At 58.7% G+C, this 18,563-nt stretch overlaps 2 protein-coding genes across 3 annotated transcripts in view; one reads left to right on the forward strand and one right to left on the reverse strand.

Annotated features, from left to right (window-relative positions):
- PAXX (PAXX non-homologous end joining factor) overlaps window positions 1-18,563 on the reverse strand; it is a 291,630-nt gene that overhangs the window by 219,677 nt on the left and 53,390 nt on the right. The gene's annotated exons all lie outside the window — the stretch shown is intronic.
- On the forward strand, window positions 4,000-16,979 carry NPDC1 (neural proliferation, differentiation and control 1). The gene is given in 9 exon segments (XM_065737177.1): window positions 4,000-4,126; window positions 11,267-11,410; window positions 14,583-14,690; window positions 14,963-15,139; window positions 15,247-15,313; window positions 15,692-15,781; window positions 15,783-15,968; window positions 16,162-16,258; window positions 16,867-16,979. Coding segments are annotated over 9 exon segments (1,032 nt in total). The 5' UTR covers window positions 4,000-4,041; the 3' UTR covers window positions 16,945-16,979.

An 18,563-nucleotide genomic window follows, 5' to 3' on the forward strand; every position in this document is an offset into this window, starting at 1 on the left:
TCTTTATAAAATGCAGGAAGAGCTACACAGGATCCCCGGGGGAAGCCATTGCTTCCTGATCTGGTAAAGTGTGTGCTGGTTGTGTGCACGGAACAGAGCAGCCAGGAACCTGTCTCTATACTCCAACCTGGAACAGAGATCAACCAGATGTAGGAAAATACAGTGGAGGTGAGAACAGCTGGAGACTTCAGGAGATGAGAGCAGGGGCTGCTGAGCTCTCCTCCCAGGCAGAAGTTGTCCAACAGCTGCTTCTGCTGATGGTTCTGCCTTGAAGCACAGCCTAGTCGGGAAACAACGCAGCAAGGAACTGCGCAAGGAAACCTCCTGGCACGGTGGGGATTTTCTCCTTCCAGCTGTAGGTGGAGCCAGAGATTTAACGCATCCATGGGTGTTTGTAAAGCACCTTTTGAGTGCACAAAGTGAGCAACGATTTGGGATTATTGTTTCTGCGCCAATACCAGGCTGTGTCAGGGGCTGCAGAAGTGTCAGTAAATGACAGAAATGAGACAGAAACACCTCAGGATTTTATCTATATCCGTGCAAGATTGCTATCAGCTGTCATTTTGGGACCACACCTGAGCAGAGAGGCCAAAACCAAACAAGCTTCTCAATGGAAAAGATTGGTTTCATATGCTTTATAGACATGAAGAGAAAATCATGTTGTTTAGCACTGGCTATAGTGAATCCTGCTGGACCCACTTCACCTCTGCGTTCAGTCCTATTAATCATGTTGATGAATGTCCAGTCTTGGTTAGAATGTGATGAGAGATGGAAATCAGAGCATTTTCTTCAAAGCTGTCATGCTGGGGGTCTCATCCTGTGACAGGGCACGTGCAAGGACCTTCCCTAGGGGCAGAGCACTGCAGCAGCTCAGCAAAGCCCATGGTGTCCCGGGCCACAGGAGCAGGAATGGCCTTGGGAACGGGGTATGGTGAGTGGTGTCCCAGGGTGCACAGGCAGTCAGAGTGCTGGAGCAGGGTGAAGGGTGTGCAAAGGGCACACTGGAGAATGGCAGATGTAGAGGAGGGGTGCATGTGTGTAGGGTGGATGGGCTCAGAATTGGGGATGGAGGATGGGGCTGAGGCAGGTAGGATGCTTGTGGGAAGATGCAGAGCACCCTGCATGGCATCCAGGTGGTGCCTGAGGCTCCAGGAGCTATGGGAGCCCAGGGAGGCACGGGGAATCTCAGCTTGTGCCTTGTGGGAGGCAATGCCATGAGCTCATGTCCTCTCCATCCCAATAGCTACCACATCCCTCTTTGTCTCCTGGACATGTTCCCTTGCCAGAAGCAATCCTCTCCATTTTCTCTTGCAGTGGAAGATAACCTTATCTGAGGGCAGCTCAGTACAGCCTATGGCAACTACACAACCTTTCTCAGCGACCACTTGTACTGGGGAGTGACCAGTGCTGCTTCTGTACAGTAACCATTGGAGAAAGCACAGGAAAACACAGCAAGAGCCAGGGAGGTGAGGGATGCACAGACCAGCAAGTGGGATGGAATTGCTGGACATCTCACCCAGTTGCTCTGCATCATCTGGGGCTCTGGCAGGAGCACTGCACTCAGGTGTGCCCCTGGTGTCTGCAAGGAGGAGGACTGGGGCAGTTTTGGTCAGCTATAGTCACAACACTATTTGCCCCCTTCAGGCAGGGATGCTGAAGTGAAAGCCCACCTGTTAGTGAAATTCAGACACTGTGAGCCAGAGGGGCCTTTCTGAGGAGCAGGTGATGGTGCTGCCTAAAGCCAGTAAGAACAAGTGGCAGTGCCTGGCCTTGGTCCTCCAGGCCCTGTGTTCATCTCCTGCACAGAGCACAGAAGTAGTGGCAGGGGTGGGGGTGGGGCAGGGGTGGAGGGGCTGGCACCTCCCTCGTGGCTGTTTCATTGCAGACTGCTGGCAACCATGGTGCAGAGCTGATCAGGGAGAGTGGCCGCTCAGAGCCCCATCCTGAGCCCAGCAGCTCCAGGTGAGCTGGTAACTTACTCTCCTGCTCTCCACCCCCAGCAGAGAAGCACTGCCTCCTGTGGTTTCCTGCTGTGCTGCCCTGAAGAGGTAGCCCAGGAAAGGGCAGCACTGGTTCCCCAGCCAGATCAGACCCAAAACTTAACTGTGGCTGAGCTTCTGTCCATCTGTGACAAGGACAATGCAGTGCAGAAGCAGGGCCTTAGCCCTTTCATAGCACATTGAAATTACTGGTCTTATCAGAGCAAACAGGAGCAGACTGCAGATGTAAGTTAGCACAGGACATCTGACTATGGGGCAGAGCTCTACCAAAGGCTCTGGAATGGAGAATAGAAACCTGTAGTCTGGGGCTGCTGCCACAAGCACTGTAACCTGTGGTCTGCTCGCATCCCCGGACACTCACTCTCAGCAAAGCCTGGAAAGCAATGGAACAGGGCCTGCCAGATCCTGTGGATGCTCTAACAGGGCTCCTGCAGCGAGCCCATCAGCTGGGGCTGAGCCCAGCCATGCAGCAGGCATGTGCATCCCTCCTCCAAGGGCAAGGGCTGAAAACACAGCAAATGGCAGCCAGCAGGATCACGGCAGTGTGGCTGTCAAGTGCTGCTCATCTTGCTGGTGCCAAGGTCTCAGGTCTGTGCCCAGCACCCGGGCTGGCAGACTGTGTGCCTGGGTTCTGCAAAGCTGTGTGCTTTGGCATCCTCTGCCAGCACAGGGAAACCCTTGTGTGGCAGGGACAAGGCATGGCCCCGAGGCCTTGGCACAAGCATGAGGGACCTCCCCCAGCCTTGCATGCAGCTGAAGCTGAAGACGGGCAAGCACAGAGCTTGCAGCCAGGTGCCACAGCTCCCAGCAGGCATAGATGTGTCCTCAGCCCAGGTGTTACTCTAGCAGCAACATGGGGCGAGGCTTGCATGTGACAATTTCACAGATAGTACAAACCTGGGAGGAGTGGTGGATACACCTTGGTCATGCTGCCTTCCAAATGGATCTTGACAGCTGTGAGAACTGAGTGACAGCAGCTTCATGGAGCTCAACAAGGAGCAGTACCACATCCTGTCCCAGGGGAGGAACAGCCCCAGCACCAGGACATACTGGGGGCACCCAGCTGGAAGAAACCTGGCAGGGAAGGCCCTGTGGGTACCGGTGGGCACCAGGCTGACCAAAAGCTAGACATGTGTCCTTGCCACAAAGAAAGCTAAGGGTGAGCTGGGCTGCACTGAGCAAAATAGTGCCAGCAGGGTTGGGGGAGGTGATCCTTTCCCTCTACTTAGTACTGGTGAGGCCAGGTCTGGTTCTGGGCTCCCCAGTACAAGAGACCTGCAGCTGCTGGAGACAGACAAGCAAAGAGGTGCGAAAACAAGGAAGAGACTGGAGCACTTGTACTACGAGGAAAGCTGAAAGAGCTGGGACTGCTCAGCCTGAAGAACAGGAGGCTCAGAAGGATCTCATCAATGTCCACAAATGCTCAAGGTGGGGGAAGGGATGGGGACACAAAGCCAGAACCGGGTTTTGTTCTGCAGTGCCCAGTGCTAGGACAAAAGGCAATGGGCACCAACTGGAGTACGAGAGGCTTCCCTCTGAAAGGAAGTGCTTGTGCTGTGCGGGTGGAAGAACACCGGCACGGGCTGCCCAGAGAGGCTATGGTCTCCTCCTGGGAAATCTTCAGAAGCTGCCTGGGCATGGTTCCAGGCACCCTGCTACGGGCGTCCTGCTGCAGCAGGGGTTGGACAGACGGACCCAGAGCCGCCTCTCCCGCGGCTCTTCTCTCAGCTCTGCTCCTGGGTTAGGCTACCGGAGCTCCTCAGCAGCATCTCTGCCCCACGCTCTCCGTCACGGGGTGAGGGCGGCGTATCTGGTTACGAGATATGACGTTATCCGTCCCGCCGGCGCACACCGCGGCGTCTCATCGCGCGCAAAGGAGCGGCGCCGCAAAGGCAAAGCGCGCTCAGGTGCGGCCCCGGCCCCGCGGCGAGCCCCGCCCCGCCAGGGGGCGGCCGCCTCCGCCCCGCCCCGCCCCGCCCCGCCGAGCCCGGCGCCGCCGCCCGCAGCCCCGCGGCCCCACGCCCGCCCGTGTCGCTGGAGGATGGTGGCGGCCGCCCGCCGCGGAGCGCTGCTGCTGCTGCTGCTCGCCGCGCTCGGGGCCTGCCGCCCGCGTGCCGCCCGCACCGGTGAGTGCGCGCCTCGGCCCCCGCCCCGCCCTAGGGACCCGCGGCTTCACCCCCGGGGCCCGGCAGCCGCGAGGCGGCAGCTCACCGCACCGCCGGGCCGCCCTGCGTGCACCGCGCTGGGCTCGGGGCCGGTCCGTACGTGGAGGGGCTGCCCCGGGCCGGGGGTGGGAGCGCCCGGGGGGTGGAGCCGAGGGAGCGGCTCCGCTTCGGTGAAGGGTTCTCTGGCTGGGGGTGATGGGCCGAGAGCGGGATGGGAGATGTCCGGCCGGGCGGTGCCCGCCCCCCCTCCACCCCACCCGTCCCCGTCGGGCGGTATATTAGCAGGAGCTGCTCCTGCTTTTCTTTTCCTTCTCTTCTGTTCCCAGCAGCTCTGTGCATGGCCTGCTTTCTCTTTTCTTCGGGGAATTTCGCTTTGTTTTGAAGGCCCGGTTGTCAGTGCGCAGCTCCGCAGGGCTCGGTGTGTGTGCAGGGCTGCGTGCAGGGCCGTGATCCCGTGCCCAGCTGCTGGGTGCAGCCTCAGAGGTGGTGTCCCTGCACGGCCCTTGGCAGTGCTTTCTGCCCACCGGCCGCTCACAGACAGGGCTCCCCCTGCTCCCAGCATTGTTTGAAGGTGGGCATTGTTTGCCTGGCCTGCGCGACGCTGGGCTGGCTGCCGACAGCTTTGGCCGTCTCCCCAGGGGGCTGCGTGCAGGTTCCTGTGTGGTCACCCACACTGAGGGCACAGCCCCACATCACCCTGTGGGGGTACACCAGGCAGCAGAGCCACCCAAGGACTGTGACGCACACTGCAGATGTGCTGGGCAGCCACCAGCCCTCCAGCATAGCCTCTGCTGGCTCTGAGTTTAAGGCTGCTGCAGAACTGGGTTGGTTCACCTGGAACCATGGGTTCAGGGCAGTGCTTCTCCACAAGGAACCCTTCCCACACCGGGCTGGGGGGTCCCTTCAGGGGTTGCTCTGGACTACAGGACCTGGATTTCTCCATGGCTGTACGGTGGCTTTACAGCACAGCTCAGGCTGAGGCTCTGTTGCCTTTGGCATTCCCCCAGGCAGAGGCTGGGGGTATGCTGCAGCCTGGAAGTGCAGATGGCAGCAGCATCCTGCAGCCAGGAGCTGGGCTTTGCAAGGCATGCAGAGACTTATGGGCTTTATCTCCCAGAGCCTTTTGGGGCTGCCCTGCCCTGCACCTCCATGCCTGGCTGCCGTCCAGTGGGGCACAGCCAGGAAGGGAAGCACAGGTTCTCCTTTCCAAGAGGCCCAGCTGTCCCCTAGGATACAGATGGCATGTGGCAGGGGGACATCTTCACCTTGTTCTGGGATGGAAGAGGGTGACAGCTGGTGCTGAAGGTGGTACAGCTGGTGCTGGAGCTTTGGCGTTCCTCACGTGTCTGCCCAGTGTGAATGGCTCCCAGCAGCACTCCTGCTGCCTCTCCTGCTTTCCTGGTTGGATTTCCCAGAGTATCAGTAAGAGACAAGACTTCTCACTTCTTCCTGAGAAATGTCATTGCTAAATTTAATCTGTTATTATAAACAGAAAGATTTCCCACTTGGGATGGCAGCATAGAGTGGTCTCGGAGCCCCACTGCACGCAGGTCGTGGCGTTGCTGTGTCAGTCTGTGGTGTGCGGAGGCTTCCAGGCTTCTCTGCTTTTTCTCGAGACGCAGAGCATCATCTGAGTCATCATGGTCACGATGGTCAATATCCAGCTCTGTGCCTGTGTGACAGACAGATGTCACCCTTTGGGCTGCAGAGGGGACTGCTGGCTGTCCCTGGTGCCCAGGGCTGCTGTGCTGGGTGGCACTTAGAGCTGCAGCTGCCCCTTCCCCAGAGGGTACCCCCACAGCTGCTGTGCCAGAGGAAGCTCTGGTGCTGCCGTGGCCCCTGCAGAGTTGACCCCCCTAACGCACCCAGATGAGTTTGAGACATTTGCCTGAAACAGCCCTTCTGGGCCATCGGAGTATTAAGGGATGTAAGCAGCTTAATGCCAGCTCTGTGCTTAGGGGGTGGCTGGGGATGGGGGTGTCACAGGGTGGGGGCTGATGGGGACAGAGGGGTCACAGGGTTGGGGCTGAAGGCGATGGGAGGGGTGGCTCTTCCTGTGGGCACAGGAATTGCTGTCACTCCTGTCCTGTGCGTTAATCCAAGCCTGGACCATGCACGTGGTGCTCTGGTGCTGCATTCCCCACTCTGGGCCCGAGCTCCGCTCCCTGTGGCACGGGGCCCACCCGGGCTCCTGCCCCACGGTGCCACCACCATTTCTGTTCCCCATCTGCCTAGCCCCAGGGCCGCGTTGCCTCTCCTAGCATGAGCCCTGCATGTTTTATCTACAGCAGCTGTTGCGAGGGTAATAAGAGCACCGAATGGAGGCAGCAGGCCTATAATTAGCCATTTCGTGACCTAAGGATAATTACAAGGGGAAGAAAGTGGCCGTTAAGTGCCTGGAGCTGCATGGCAGCCCCTGGGAGGGCAGGATGGCAGTGCCCGTTCTGCAGCAGGCCGGGGCCGTCCCCTCACTCTGGGCACTGTGCGTTTGCTGCTGGAGTGCTCTGCACCGAGTCCTGTTCCCATATGGGCATTTTCTGTTTCCTCCCATTGTGTGTTTTGAATTCAAGGAAGAAAACGCAGGCAGCCTTCAATCCATCCTCCCGCCAGCGCAGCACCGCAATCGCGGCTGCTCAGTTCTGTGTCCAGCACCGCACCGCCCCGAGCGGTGCCTTTCTGGGCTCTGCCCCTACAGACAGAGCCCAGCGTGGCTCCTGCCCTTGGTCTCCCTTCTGGGGGAAGGAGGCAGAGGTGGCACGGCATGAGAACAGTGTCCAGCTCCATGCATGGTGGCAGCTCTGCTGCTGTGGATGCTGCGGGGCAGCGCGGCAGGCTGCCGGGGATTATCTCGGAGCCGCCGCTGAGCTGGCAGAGAGGGACACCCCGATAATCTGCCGGTAATGTGACCCAGCGCTGGGCTGCGGCACGCTGCCGGCAGTGCTAATTCTTGGCTTCCTGGCTGGAAACGAGAAGCTGTGCTCAAGCCAGCTGCCTCTCGTGGGGATAAAAAAAAAAAAGAAAGAAAAAAATTTCTGGGCAGTTGCACGACTGTTCCGCCTGCAGCCCTTACCCGGGGGCCCTGAATACAGCCGTGCTTCAGGAAGGCACTGTGCACCCGGTGGAGGCTGCAGGGCCCCCCCATGAGAGGTACTCACCCTGCCTTGGGCTGGGGGCAGCGCTTGGTTTGGTGCGAGACAGGCAGAACCCCCCTGGAGCTCATGGTGCTGCTACTGCCGCCTCCGAGCTCCCAGAGGGCGTTTTGTCAGCAAAATTGTGCCTGATCTGTCTTCACTAAAGGCTTCCTGATGTCTCCTGGAGGTGTGGGCCGCCAGCGAGGTGTGGGAGGGCTGTGGCTGTGCGAGCATCTGGCCCCAGCGGGCAGAACGCTGCTGCTCTGGAGGTGTGGGTCTGCCGTGGGCTGTCCCTGCCTGCTGCAGCCAGCAGCTGTTGGGCTGGTGCACCAGAGGGAAGGTTGGTATGTTAGACTGCAAGGACAGCAAGGTGCTTTGTGGCACCACTGATGGCCTGGGGTCCCCATGGGGGCACTTCAGCTCCCCCCAGCTCCATCCATATCTCATTGTGCCCCATCAGCCTGCCCAGGGAGAGGTCTAAGTCTGCTTGATTTGCACCAAGGAAATTGCGTGCAGCATCCATTTCTCCTCCTCTTTCTTTCTTTTCTTTTTCTTTTTTTCTTTTTTTTTATTTCTTCCTGATTATGTGAAGCTAATGACTCGTGGCTGGAGGCTGCCCCCCCCTGCTGCAGAACTGACACCAAAACCTCCCCTGAAGCCAACCAAGAGCTGGTCCCAAGAGGAACACAGTGTGACCGTGGTGGCTACCAACCCACCTACAGGTCCCTGCTGTCTCCCTGGCTGTTTTGTGGCTCTGAGCATGCCAGCAGCTTTGCCTGCTCTTGCAGGACCCAGGATCTATTTCTGTCTGTCTCAGTGCCGTCTCCTGTTCCTGCAGCGCCCATTAATTCTGCTCCTGTTTCCTTAATGTGCCCGGCCAATTGCCAAGGCAGTGAATGGTAATTTTTCTGCCCAGTAAGGGGCTCTAGGAGCAATTAAATGAAATCCTGCTCCTGCAGCTTGCACAGGGCAGAGCCTTTCTTCTGGGTTTCTTCTGCTGTGAGATCCCTGTGCGTTCCTTCCAGCAGTGAGGTGGGCAGAGGTGGCCTCATCTCCTGTGCGTGTCCCTTGCCCTGTGCACCCTGGGAGGGCCAGGCCCACCTCTACCCCTTATCAGTGACCCTGGAGGGGGACACAGATCCGGAGTCTTCCTCAGCGGGTCTGGCACAGATCCTGCCCGTGGCTGTGGCACAGGGCACACTGGGGCAGCCAGTCCTGTGCTGGACTCCTGTGCCTGCCTGGCTGGCAAGCACAGCACCCAAACAAGGGCACAGGCTGGGGAAAGTGCTGGTGTTACTCAATCAAACCTGACAAACCACAAGGTGAAGCTGCAGGGTGATTTATTTGCAGCCTTCACCATGACATGGCGGGTCAGCAATGCTGATGCAGGCTGTGTGGGAGGCTGGTGGCAGGGGGGCAGTGGCATGGGGAGTGGACATGTGCTCAGCTCCCAGGAGCAGCAGTGCAGTGTGGCTGATGCAGGTTTTGCCACCTGCTTCCGAGTGTAAGAGCGAGGGGCAGAGCCCCCCATGTCAGCAATCAGTGCCTGCTCCAGAATCCAGTCTCTGGGGTTTGCACTTAGGGAAAGTGCTGTGGATTACCAGAGGTAGGAGAGGTCTTTGTGCTGCATTTCAGTGGCAGGAGCATGGCAGTGATGTGAGTGGCATGGTACTGCTAAGGGACCATGATCTGAGGTCAAGCTCATATGTCAGTGGCACACAGCTGTGCAAGAAAACAGAGCCACTGCTGCCCAGCACCTGGAGTGAGACTGGGAGGAAAGTCCCAGCTGCTTCCATCTCCTGGGGAATGCTGGGGAGAAGGCAGGCAGGCAGTGTGAGGCTCCCACGTCACCAGGCCAGAGGAGGAGCAACCTTGGAGCACTGCTGTGGGCTCTCCAGCAGCTGTACCAGTGCAACTGCACTCTGTCGTGCCCTCTGCTGCAGTTACCTGTGCTGCTGAGTGCTGTAGGGCTGTGCCTACAGTGATGCTGGAGGTTCTGCAGTGGCCTCTTGGGTGCACTGATGCATTGCTGGGTGCACTGCTGGGTACTCCTCTGGATGCACTGCTGCATTGCCGGGCGCTGTTGAACTCAGCAGTGCCCCACTGGGTGTGCTGTGTGCCTGTGCCACTGGCATTGGCAACATGGCTGGGGCCCTGTTAGCCTGGAGGTTGGGTATCACCTGTGTGCAGCGCTTATATCAGCCTCCTGCACTAATTAATTTCCTTCTTATGTTAACTTTTACCCTTTCACCTGCTGCGTTTATGCACCAGGGGAATTTTCTGTGTTCCATTACTACTCGGATGTCCTCCTGGAGTTGATTTCATGTTCACCTCTAAGTTTTGGCACATATGTAAAAAAAAAAACAAAAACTTTTTCCTTTTTATTTTCCCCAAACATTTTTTTGGCTGTGAATGCCAGCAGCTCTGCGTACTGTCAGAGTGCTCCAGCAGGTGTGCAGCTCTGGCACCAGCCATCCCCACGTGGATCTGTGGGGATGAGGAGTGCTGTGATGAGCTCTCTGACCTGAGTCACCTGTTTTGGGGTGTGTGTGTGTGTGTGTGTGTGTGTGTGCGCACCTTGCAGCTTGCTGAGCAGCTCCTGTGCTTGGGGCTGGTTCCACTCCCACATGCCCTTGGCTCAGGCTCACCCTGCTGTTTGTCTTTCCACGCTGGCTGCAAGGTGATGAGCTCTCTCAGCCCTCCTCCTGGGGACTGGCCTTGGGGCACTGAGCCTTCCCCCCCATGGGTCCCCACCAGAACCTGGTGCTGGGCTTCCTTGGCTTGCACTGCCACTCACTGCCCACCTGTGGGAGGTGTGGTGGAGTATCCTGCTCCTAGCTGGGTGCTAGGCCCCATGGCCTGAATGCTAGGGCACAGGGCAGGCCTTCTGAGGGCCCCAGAGCCAGCATGGCAAGACTGGGAGCCCCAGCAGCACACTCCGTGGCCATATCTGCTCGCTAAACACCGATTGATTAAACATCGGGAGTTTAATTAGATCAGTGCCCGTCTGTCTCGCTCCTAATCCCAACCCGTGACAGCTGCACAAGCACAGCTCGTTCCTCAAACAGAGATAACGACCTATTATATATTGCAGGCTGCTTTATTTAACTGGTTGCTGGGTGCTGGCTTAGCTCACTGGAGCTGTGTCCGTCACTGCCTCCTGGGGGGCCCATGGGTGCCCCTGGCTCTGTGGCTGCCATGGAACCTTCTCTGCCATTAAGCTAATGTTTGAGGTTTTGGTGTGGTTTTAAACAAAATCAGCATTGCCTTGAGTGAGAGACCAGGTGGGTGAGCAGCAAGCAGAGGAAGTCCAGCTCCTATATCTTAACCCAAAGATTATTTTCCCGTTGTGCATTAATTCACCTCTCAAGCGCTGTGCACAGCTGAGCTCTGCACTGGCTCTGAACAGATTGCCTTGGGTTGGGCTCTAACATCACAACACCCCAACACCCTCACACCTTGACTCTGTGACACCCCAACAACCTGACACCCTGACATGCCGATACCTTGACACCCCAACACCCTGATATCCCAACACCATGCCGACACCTTGACAACCTGACACCCCAACACCCTGATATCCCAACACCTTGACTCCTCAACACCCTGGCAACTCAGCACCCTGACCCTGAGTCTCAGTCCCACGTTTCCCTTTCCTGTTCTCAGAGGGACAAGAACTGAAGTTGCTGCTGATGGTGTCAACCTGCAGCAGCAGTGCTGAGGCTAAGGAGTGGGCTTTTGCTTTTACACTATTTTTGAGGACAGCTCTCAAAAGAGCATCGGCTGCATGTTAGTTTGATTCTGGCTGTGGCTGCCTGGTGCTGCATGGTTGCTGTGGGCAGGGGCTGAGCCCTCAGCACAGGATAGGGATGTGCAGGGAGCACCGAGGGGCAGTGGGGCCCTGGGGCTCAGTTTCCCAGGCAGTGCCCAGCCCCACTGCTCTGCCTGACACCTCTCCTCCTGACCGCAGCGGAGCTGTGTCCCCGGCGCCTGGACTGCGCCCTGCAGCGACGGGAGTTCTGCCCACTGGGGTCGAGCACCTGTGGCCCCTGCCTGCCCAACTTCCTGGAGGACAGCCATGGACACTGCCTGCAGGAGAAGCGCTCGCCCAGTGGTATGTGCACCACCCCTACTTCAGCCATGTGCCCCATGGGAGGGGGTCCCGCATCCCTGCCTGTGGCCCCAAGCTGGGAGCACACCTCTCTCCCTCATGCCCATCCCAGAGGACAAGGAGCCTGCGCTGGGTGTGCCTGGGGGGCCAGCCCTTACTTCGTGATGGTTGCCTCTAAATGGGATGGGAGAACCATGAGGCAAAATAGCCTGATGCTGTCAGTCAGAAGGGACAGGTGCTGGAAGGGAGGTGGCAGATGGGTGCTGGGACAGGGTCTGTGCATGGCATTCAGCAGCAAGCAGAGGCGGATGTCCTGCTTGTGGGATGTGCTGGGGGCAGTTGGGTTTATTCTGTGAAGTCTTGGGAGCAAATTTTCCTCTTGGAAGTAATGTGTGCCTGCATCTCCATAGCAACCCAGCTCCACGTTGGTGTGGCAGGGAGATGCAGGGCTGCAAGCAGCATCCTCTGTTGGGGATGTCCCCCTGGTGCCCCTCACAGCCTCTGTCATCCCAGCTGCAGCTTCAGGCAGTGTGCTGGCAGCTGGCTCCCCTTCAGCCCCTGTCTATGTAGGAGAAAACAGAGATTCTGCTCCTGAAATCTCTATTTTAGCATGCTGGAGTCCATCAACATCCTGAGGCTACTCAGCACCCTTTGCAGGGAGGCACTGACTCCACTCTGTGCTTTTGTATCCTAAGCACTGATCCTGTGTTCTGCTCAGGCAGTGCCTAGCTCCTGGCTGCATCACTGCAGCTGCAGGGTTCCGCAAGGGTGCAGAGGAGCTGTGATAGCTGCATCGTGGTGGGGGGTGGGGAAGATGCAGTGCCGACTTGGAAACCATGGTTGCCATGTCCTCAAGGATGCCTAACACTTTACAGGGGCAGCCCACGCAGCTGTTCTGCCCACGCAGCCCCTTTAAAGGGTCAGGCATCCTTGAGATGCTTCTGACTGCCAGTGACGCCAATCCTGGGATCCCAGCTGCTCACTGCGGTGCTGCTCCTGCGATTGGCTCCTGGTAGCAGTGTGGGCAGGAGCCGGGGCTCCTCTCCCTGGCATGGGCAGCAGAGCTGTGCACTGTCAGCTTGGCTCTGAGGAGTGAGAAGTGCCGCTTTGGGTCTGGAGCAGATGATGCACATGAGCCACATGTTCCTCCCATTGGTGATGGCATGCATGGGGGTCTCGGCGTACTTGGCACAGTACCACCACAAAGGTGAGCTGGGCTGTGTGGGACCCTCTGTGCAGCATCCTGCCCGCCTGCTGCAAGCTCACCTCGGGCTTGTGGAAGATTCTTATGAGCCCCCCGTGGTGTGGGAGGGGCAGGGCTGAAGTGACAGTGGGTTTGTGCTGAGCATTGCTGCTGCTGCTGCTGCTGCTGCTGCTCAGTCCCCACAGCACAGAGCCTGCAGTGTGGCTGGGGCTGGTGGAGATGGGGCTGGTCCTGCCAGGCGTGGGGGAAAAGGATGGGGATTCCAGGGCTGGCTCACTCTCCTTTGCTGCACTTCTCAGCACTCAGGAGGGATCTGCAGTCCCAAGGCATGACAGTGTGGTTAAGGGGATTTGTGGCAAGGCTGTGCCTGCCTGTGGCACTTGGGCATTCTCACTGTCAGTGGCCTGCATGCGTCCCTTCTCCTTCTGCTGTCCTCAGCCCCCTCCCCAGTGTTGTTTTGCGGGGTTGAGCCCAGGAGACAGTGGGAGGGAATGCTGAGGCTGGGAGCTGGCACTCTCCATCAGAGGGCACCCACATCCTACTGTCCTGCTGCCCATCAGCATGCCAGCCTCCCCTCGAGCCCCTGAACTCCCCTTACCCTCACGCATCCTGGTGCAGGGCTGTAGCTCTGTGCCCCAGTGCTTCACTGCTCCCTCCTCGGTGCCAGGCTGCCCCTGCCCATGCTGCAGGCAGACAGACCCAGCGGTCACTGGGGAAGTCAGTTCTCTGCTGCTGTTAAAATGCTTTTAAAAATATAGTGTCCGAGAACGAAAAGGTGCATGCTCCTTTCAAACCAAGTGAAATAGAGGTGTGGGGATTTTTAGCAGCTGAAAGGGAATGTGGAAATAAGAACTGGTTAATGCAGGTGAGTCACTTGCCTGGGTCCTGGTAGTATGGCTGAAAGTGAGCACGTGGCTGTAATGTTCTAACGCTGCTTTAAAGGCTGGGAGGGCTCTGAGCACTGTGTCCCAGAGCACCCTACATGTGGCCCTTTCTGTCTGCTCAGTGTTAGGGTTTGGGTTTTTTTGCTTTTAAAATTATATATTTTGGGCACATCACATTAATGCTTCTGAAACATCAGCAGCATCTGCCTAAGGCACAGCTGTGACATGGCCCTGCATCCCAGTACCAGAGGGACAGACACAGCCCAGTTCCCCCAGGGATTCAGGATAGAATTGGGTCTAGAATTAAGGTTAGAGTTGATTTTGGGGTTAGGTTTAGGGTTAGGGTTAAGGTTGGGGTTGGGGTTAGGGTTAAGAAGACAACAGTGTGGGAAGCACCTGGAGCAGCTCCTGGTACCGCGAGGGCTGTGCCTCCCTCAGCTGAGCTTAGGTGCAATGGGTCACACTGTAGCTGAGCTGTGACCTCACTCTCCTGCCGTGCACCAGCCCAGCCGTGGGTTCCTGGTCCAACCCACAGTGTCCCTGTTTCAGGCCGATTCTTGGCTTAGGCAGGCACAGCCGCTGTGAGTCACAAGGACAGGCGGGGGCGGCCGAGGGACTGTGTGCCCAGCTGGGAGGGAATCGGTGTTTTTTTCCAAACACTCCAAGTGATGACAAATTCCAGAGGAGCTGTAATTGTTATAACCTTGAATTTTCTGGGAACTGAGCTGCCTGCACCACCTTGCATGTCTTGATTTACCCTCCAGGGCTTCCCACTGGGGACAGCCTTAATGCAGCAATCGAGAGGGAGCACGGAGGTCTCCAGCTTTGAAGTTGAGTTTAATCCTGTTAAAAGCTGCATATGTGAGCAACGGACACGGAGCAAAGCTCAGTGCTTCCCTTCCAACTCAGTGCCACTCTGCACTGCCACCCCACAGGAGGGCACTCCTGGGCTGTGCCCGTGCCATGGGGCTGCTGGCTGTGCCCTACAGCGCTGCATGAGCCCCTTCCCAGGGGGATGCTTACACTGCTCCCTGGGCTGGCAGCTGGCCCATGTGCCCACCTCATGCCCGTGTCTCTCTTGGTGCAGGGAGGACATCTGTTCCCAGCTTAGAGGAAGAAATCGACTTTCTGGCAGATGTGCTGGCCAGGCATGATGCTACCCGCACCCACACCCTGCGAGACGGCAAGCCCAGGAGTAAGTGCTGCTTCCATTCAGTGAAGTCCTGCTCAGGCCTCTCAAGGGGAGCTAATGGGGCAGGGAACTGCACCAGGGTTTCTGTCAGCTCCTGAATGGGATGGGGCGGCAGTGGCAGCCTGGGGCTGCTCAGAGCCACAGCACCCTTCCCTAGTGCCAGTGACCCCTGCTTGCCCAGTTCTTGGCCCCAAGCGGTTTGAGCCAGGCCAGCCTCCACTGAATGGCTGTGCATCAGGCACACTGCTCTGCTCACACCTGGCTTTGTCCTGCAGCCACCCAGGCCCCCACTGGGAGACAGCGAGCGCCCGGCAGGCTGAGGCAGGAGCTTCTGCAGAGGGGCCCAGCTGGCAGCAAGGTGGCTGCCACCCTCCCCACCTCTACCACCACCACTGCACCAAAGTACCCCGTGGAAGCAGCCCCTGTCCCTTCGAATGATGATGTGGTGCTCGGTAAGGCCGATGACATGGATGGAATGCAGGCTGGTGGTGACTGGGCTGGCTCTGCAGCACTGGAGGTGCTGCTGTACTCCAGGGCTCAGCCCAGTACTCCTCTGCAGGGCTGATCGTGGTGTGCACGCTGGCTGGGATCTCCGCTCTGACTGTGGCTGCAGTCTGCTGGTGCAGGTGAGCTGGGGCCAGCTGGTGACAGTAAATCTCTTGGTGTCCCTGTGCCCGAAGAGCTTGTTCATGTTCTTGGGGAAGGCTTGGAGAAAAGGCAAGAGCTGTCCTTGATTGTCCCAGTATGAACTCAGCAGTGTCTATGTCCACTGAAGTTGGGGCTGGAGGACAGTGGTGGGACACCACAGTGCCATGCTCCTGAGAGAGCTGGGTGCCAACGCTACATGTTATTGGCTCATCTCCAGCCCCATGTGTGCCTGTGGCCTGAGGGATGGAGGTGGCTGTGACTTCTCCTGTGCTGTGGCACAGAAAAGGTATCGGGGTGGGAGGGCACTTGCTGCTTGCTGGAGCCACTCCTGCCAACGCTGTCCTTTCCTCCTGCAGGCTGCAGAAGGAGGTCAGGCTGGCACAGAAAGCAGACTACTCGGTACAGAGAGCAGCCAGCCCTCTGCCCTACGACAAGATCTCGGTAAGGAGCTGCAGTGGTGGGCGGCTGGGCGTGTGCTCCCCATGGAGCCCTGCTGGCTCGGCATTCTGCTCTCTGGACCTCTGCCCTCACGCTGCTGCTGCTCTCTCTGCAGCCTGGGGACAAGACGCTGGCTCAGAGTGCCCAGATGTACCACTACCAGCATCAAAAGCAGCAGATGCTCTCCATGGAAAAGTAAGCAGCCTTGCCTTTCCCAGAGCTGCCAGGGCTGTGCCCCAGTCTGAGTCTCCCAGAAGCCCACAAGGACAGCTCGCCATCCCTCTGGAACCCCCACCACCCGTCTCTGTCCTCAGTCACCCCCATCTGGGCGGCTGTCCCATGAACTGTGCTCCCTCTGACCTCCCCTCTTTCCAACCTCACCCCACAGGCATAAAGAGGAGCCCAAGGTGCCGGATTCCGCCTCATCCGATGAGGAGAATGAGGATGGGGACTTCACTGTGTATGAGTGCCCCGGGCTGGCTCCGGTAAGGCGGCTTGCAGGGTGAGCGGGTCCCTGTGCCCACAGCTGGTGAGGAGCCTTCACTAATACCCGAGGTGTCTGAGCCCCTCTGCCTTCCCCCTGTGCCCTCAGCCCCAACGGCTGCTGCGCTCTTGGTGTGTCCCGAGATGTGCCCCACGATGGGGCCAGGATATGGGCATGGGGCCGGTGCCTCGTCCCGTTCCCGTGGCCCCGAGCACGGTGAGCCGTGTTCCTCACCTCGGGGCCGGAGGGGCCACTTCTGGTCCTACAGCTCGAAGGCACCCCGGGGCAGCGCAGCTCGGCTCTGGGCACAAAGAGCACAAAGCGGTCTCGGAGGGGCCTTTCACATGGTAATGGTGCGGAGCCCGACCATCAGAGCTTAGATTAAGGGTCATCATTACGTCTTTACAGGCCCATTAAGGGGCACTTGGCGCAGCAGTCTGGGCGATGAACCCCACTGCTGCCAACGCGGCTGCGGTTCTCCAGGGCGAGCTGTGCCCCCCGAAGGCTCCGGGCCCGGCACTGTGCGCGGGGGGTAGGAGAGGTGGGGGGGGAGGGGCCTGCTCCGCCGCAGGCCCTGACCGAGCGCTTCTCCCCTCCATCCCACTGCAGACTGGAGAAATGGAAGTGAGGAACCCGCTGTTCGACGACTCCTCCCTGCACTCCCCGAACCCCAAGGTGCACCCGTAACACCCCGCACCCGAGCTCGCTACGGACGGCAACCCGGGCAGGGCACAGCCCCCGCCGCCAGACTGCTCGACGTCTGCCCAGTAAACACCCACTAACAGCCATGGGACCGGAGCTGCCCTGCTTCAAGCATCCTTGTCCTCTGCCGCTGTGATCGCATCCCTGCCACCTGCCCACTGCTCCGGGGCACCACGAGGGTTGAGGAGGCCGGGGATCCCCGCTGTGCTGTGCTTTGCAGAGGGGCAGGGGCAGTGTCCCGGTGCTGCATCCTCAGCACAGCAGGGACCTGCTGTTAGCTGCCCCGTCCCATCTGTGGGGCTGATGCTGAGAGCAGTCCTGGTGCAGCTGAGCCCACACGTGGGGGGACCCTGTGTCCCAGCTGTGCCCACTGGAGGCAGACGTCGTCCTCGAGGTCCTGGCAGCTCGCCAGGATCTCACTCCAGGCCTCGGTGCAATGAACTGTCAGAAGGGGTTAAGCATTTCAGCTTTAAACCTATGGGGGAGGAAGGAGTGAGGAGTGCAGGAGGTGGAGGCTCCAGAACTTGCTGTTCTGGCAGTGCTGTGCTGCTCCCTGAGCCCCATGGCACCTGTGGGGTGAACACTGAGCCCAGTGCTGAGCAGGGGCAGCCAGACTGCCCCCCTCACTCCGGCATCTCCCCCAACCCCTGCCCTTCTCTGTGCCCACTGCCCTGCCTGGCAGACCCATGCCTTTCGCAGCCTCCTTGTGGAGCTGGCCCAAGCATCTCTGTGGCAGGGGACAGTCTCCTTCCATCCATCCCAGACTCCCACCCCCCAGCTGTACCCTCTGCCCACGTCTGTGTCCAGGTGGAACATGCAGGAGCCGGGGGGTTGTGCCCTTACCAGCTGCTACCAACACATCTCTGATGCTCTGAGCCTGAAATCTCCACTGCATTGACCATGACTCCTCTGGCACAGGGCCCACAATGAGTTCAGGCTTGCCTTTCACAAATGTGGTTTCATGTCCAGAGCCTGGCCATGCAGCCACAGGTGTCCTGCCTCACGTAGGAGCCCCATTGCAGGCGCAGCAGGGACGGCAGCGTGGCTCTGTGTCAGTGTGGTGGTGGATTGGGGATGTCTCCCCACAGGGCTCCATAGCAGCGGTTGTCACTGCACAGATCCCTTCTCTTCACCGTGCTGTAACATGTGGGTCGCTGCCCCTTGCCCCGAGACCACTGTTATTGTTTGGATTGTAGTTATTTTAAAAGGAAATTTTATTAAACAACTATGTTTGAGACCCATGAGAGTGTGTGCTGTACCCCACCACAGGTTTGCTGTTGTGGTTTCTAGGTAGCAGACTCGAGCTGGGGGAGCTGCTGCCAGGAGCAGGGTGGGCAGGGTGGTGGGGTTGCGAGGGGTCAGGAGGACTGCTGCTGCTCCCTGATCCCGGAACCTTCTCCGAGAGAGAGAGAGGGTGACCTCCCGCCCCAGCACCAGTGCTCTCAGGGAGCACTTCCCCCACAGTGAGAGACAGTTTCATTTCTTGCTTCTCAGATTGGCGTGTTTGCCAAAACATCTCCTGGGTTGGGGCAGGTTTCCCTGCAGAGACGCTGGGTGGGAGCCTCCGGCTGCGCCTGCACCCACCCGGCCCTAAATCACCCTGG

Source organism: Cyrtonyx montezumae, unplaced genomic scaffold, assembly GCF_038088225.1.
Source record: "Cyrtonyx montezumae isolate F1298 unplaced genomic scaffold, pur_monq_1.0 scaffold_20, whole genome shotgun sequence".
Lineage (NCBI taxonomy): Eukaryota > Metazoa > Chordata > Aves > Galliformes > Odontophoridae > Cyrtonyx > Cyrtonyx montezumae.